The 3,538-nt window shown below is 41.4% G+C and overlaps 1 protein-coding gene across 2 annotated transcripts in view; it reads right to left on the reverse strand.

Annotated features, from left to right (window-relative positions):
• The window catches only part of LOC116694181 (zinc finger protein aebp2), a 24,471-nt gene that overhangs the window by 5,170 nt on the left and 15,763 nt on the right, over positions 1-3,538 (reverse strand). The window contains exon 7 of one of the 2 annotated variants that reach the window (XM_032523723.1): positions 1,664-1,694. The exons of the other annotated variant lie outside the window; for it this stretch is intronic. Coding sequence (XP_032379614.1) covers positions 1,679-1,694 — 16 coding nt within the window. The 3' untranslated portion in view covers positions 1,664-1,678. Of the gene's footprint in view, positions 1-1,663; positions 1,695-3,538 lie in introns of those variants that run through there. 2 annotated transcript variants of the gene reach the window in all.

A 3,538-nucleotide genomic window follows, 5' to 3' on the forward strand; every position in this document is an offset into this window, starting at 1 on the left:
TGTAACACTCTTTGTCAATAAGAGGGTGAAAAAAATGATGGGGTGGGGCAGAATTGGCATCAGCTGTGTTGTTGTCCATCAAGTGGTATTTCAGACTGGACGTGCTGCGATGATACCTCAGTTCACAATGACAAAACACACAGATCACTTTGGTCTTGTCAATGGAATCATTTGGCAACTTTAAATTCAGAATTTTATTGGCATCAATTTTGTTGTCTTGCGCTCGCCATCCACTCAAAACGTTACTACTCTTTGGCTGGCTGGTTAGCCCAAACAAGTGTGTGCGGCGTGTCTGTTTTGTTTCCGGTCTAGCAAGATCCGGTGTGGTGTTGTAGTTTTTCTAACTTTTACTAGTTGTTGCAACAGCATGTGAAAAAAAAAACTACAGAGTTTGCTAAAATAAAAAGAACGTTAATCTCGTGATAAAAAAATAAAATTGACACCATTAAAATAGGTTTCCATTAACGTCGTTAATAACGCGTTTCACTGACAGCACTAATTACTGTAAGATCAAAGTAGTGGTTCCTCTATTGTTTTATTGCAGTGAAGCCTTTTCTTGCAATTTTGTTTCTTTTATTCTCTATTCTATAGACCACATATGTTACGGTTTATTGTGCAGAACTAAAAGACACTCCCGCTCATTATGCATTCAGCCGGTCATTTACTGCATGATGAGCCCCGTATAGTTTGTACCAAAATGATGTCCCAACATGGATCCATTGGCTCGAGGCATTCACTGTCACCGATTGTTTTTTGTTGTGTGTTTGTATTCTGAAGTATTCCACAGGAGGGGAATCCATTCACCCATCCATCAAAGATTAGACAGCAATTATGGTCCTCTTTCTATCTCGGCCCACCCACCACCCTCTTCCTTGTTAGCGAGCTGCATGTGGTTTATGTTCAGAATGGTTCATGTAAATCAGTTACTCATTAATCCAAATGGAGTGAATGAGTGTCAATGGCCCTCATTTACGATGCAAATATACAATAGAAAATAAGCGTAAAACCGACGTTCGGCCATTTCCACGCAAAGCTCGTCATTTATCAATATGGACTTGCAGTGCAGCATGTAATCTGTTTAACAGAAGAAGGATAAGTCATCAGTTGATCACTTATCAGCAATGGCAGAGCTGGCTCCTTTAGAAGACCTCTATGCGCCGGTACAACAGTGCACACATACGCACACAGGCCACGGTGGAGCGCTCCATCGGATTGATTAAGGGCAGATTGCTCTGTCTTTTTATCAAAAGACACCCTATACACAACAGAAAAAGTCTGCAACATTGTTTTAACCTGTGCATCGCGCAGGAAAACAGGGTGCCATAAATGTAGAGATAGAGCCAGATGACCCAATGCCCAGTAAGCTGTGTCCAGTACAGCCCCAACTGGGCGTTATACGGAGGAGAAAGGATATTATTCCTAACTTTAAAAAAAAGTATAGTGTTATTTTTGGCAATGATATTCAATACAAGATACATGACAATGCACAACATTTTTATTTATTCTTCAGGTTTTTGTTTCTCTTTCAAAGTGTTGTTAATGGCCACAAGTGAACGATTTATTGCTACCATTGACCATCATATTTCGGCTTGTTTTTCCAGCCCCTCTGCTGTCAAGAGACTTGTTCAAGGTGGTGATCCAACACGGGGGGCGGAGGACAAGCACTCTCTCTCACAGCTTACAGTTGCCTGGCTCTGACTCATAAAAAAAACATGATTAAAATAAAAGACTGCATAAACTCCACTCCTGTGTGTTTATTTAAATAAAGGTACACCTACATGTAGACCTAAGATATTGCAAAATAAGCCTGTATATTACTATTAGGACTATAGCATACATAAGTCAAGGATGTATTTAAAACAGCTGGAGTCCGATTCACTACGGCAACACTGTTGACAGTCTCAGTGATCTCTTGCCATTCCACATTCTTTCTATAACATTTAATACCAGATTTCAGGCTGCCAAATAGTACACACGTTACTGCAAATGATCCTGAGCTGTCAGGGTTTCAATCTCCACCTCTGAAAAGTGCCTCTTCTTAGCCGGATTACGTCTGGCCATGTCTTAAATTGTAGGGATAAGGCCTAAAACCGTGAATATATTGGGGTATATTTAAACTACGAGTGTTTCCAGCCGCTGCATTTATCAATGTACGACTATTCTTACGTCTGATTGGTGTGATACGAATGTTTCATAAATCACAGGTGAAGTCATAAGAGGATTTCTGCGCTCATGTTTGCACTGGTTTCTACGTTAGGTTGATAAATGATGGCCAATGTGAGTGGTTTGCTCCAGCTTTAATGAACATGACTTCCCACATTCACACGGCTAATCATTGACTCAGTGACGCTCGCAACACACACACAACAACAGCACACACACACACACACACACACACACACACACACACACACACACACACACACACACACTGATGTTGACCTTATTGTTAAGGGTCACAACACTTGATGGTTGACTAAATGACCACCAGATTGCTTGTCGGATAATAGGACATTACACTGAGCTAAAGACTAAATATTAACTTGACCAGATTGACACCCATTACAGTACAAACCATCCCCCCATCTAAAAACTGTTTACTGCACGCTCATCACTCTCGGTTTCATTCTGCCTCATGTTTCACATTTCCCTCTCCCACAACCATTTTCTTCCCACTCCCATTTCTCACCTTCCTCCATTCTCTGTCTCTTGCGTGCTTTCCCTTATCCATCCTGCCTCTATCAGTCTTTGAGTCTCAGTATAAATCTCCATCTATGTCTCTCTGTTTGGAATTAATCTAAGGGTTTTTCCTGATCACCAAGTTTCATCTTTCCCTTCTTTCCTTCATTATTTCTCTATGCACAACATTAAACTCCCACACACGGGGCGAGGAGGAGATAGCAGAGGTAAAAAGGAAAGAAGAGGAGGATGAAGCAGCAGAAGGCTGAGAGAACAAGGGGTTAGCTACAGTATGTTCATTGGAAGCTGACAGCTGCAATCTATTTTATGATGCATCATCCAGGTTTCTTTGCCCAGTGCCATCTTCGCCAAATCCAGTTTTCCAACCTATTCTTTCTCTCTTTTGACCTTTTATCTCTTTTCACCTTTATCCTCTTCTTCTGTTTTTATTCACCTCTTTCCTATTCTGCTTACTTCTTCCAACTCCTTCACCTTCTTTGCTCCTCTCTTTCAATCATCCCCTCTCTGCTCTCTGATCATATACAGAGGTTATGCAGTCAAATCCTTTCATGGGAGTGTTTGAAGTGTGGTGGGAACGTGCCCTGAGCAAGAGCCATGCTGAATGTTACAGCATTCTATGAAGTTTTCTCTCTTTTCTATGAGAGAGACCCATTTTTATATACACAGTGCAGAACCTGTCTGCCTTTCTGCCAAATCGCGTAAATGAGCTGCGGCTTAAGTGGTGCCAAGGTTTACCTCTAGTAGGCTGAGACCGGTGAGGCTAAGCCTGGAATAGGTACAGTGGGTCTTGAATGTTTGGGCACCCCAGGTAAAAATTTGTATTAATTTGCATAAAGAA

This window comes from Etheostoma spectabile, chromosome 8, assembly GCF_008692095.1.
Source record: "Etheostoma spectabile isolate EspeVRDwgs_2016 chromosome 8, UIUC_Espe_1.0, whole genome shotgun sequence".
Lineage (NCBI taxonomy): Eukaryota > Metazoa > Chordata > Actinopteri > Perciformes > Percidae > Etheostoma > Etheostoma spectabile.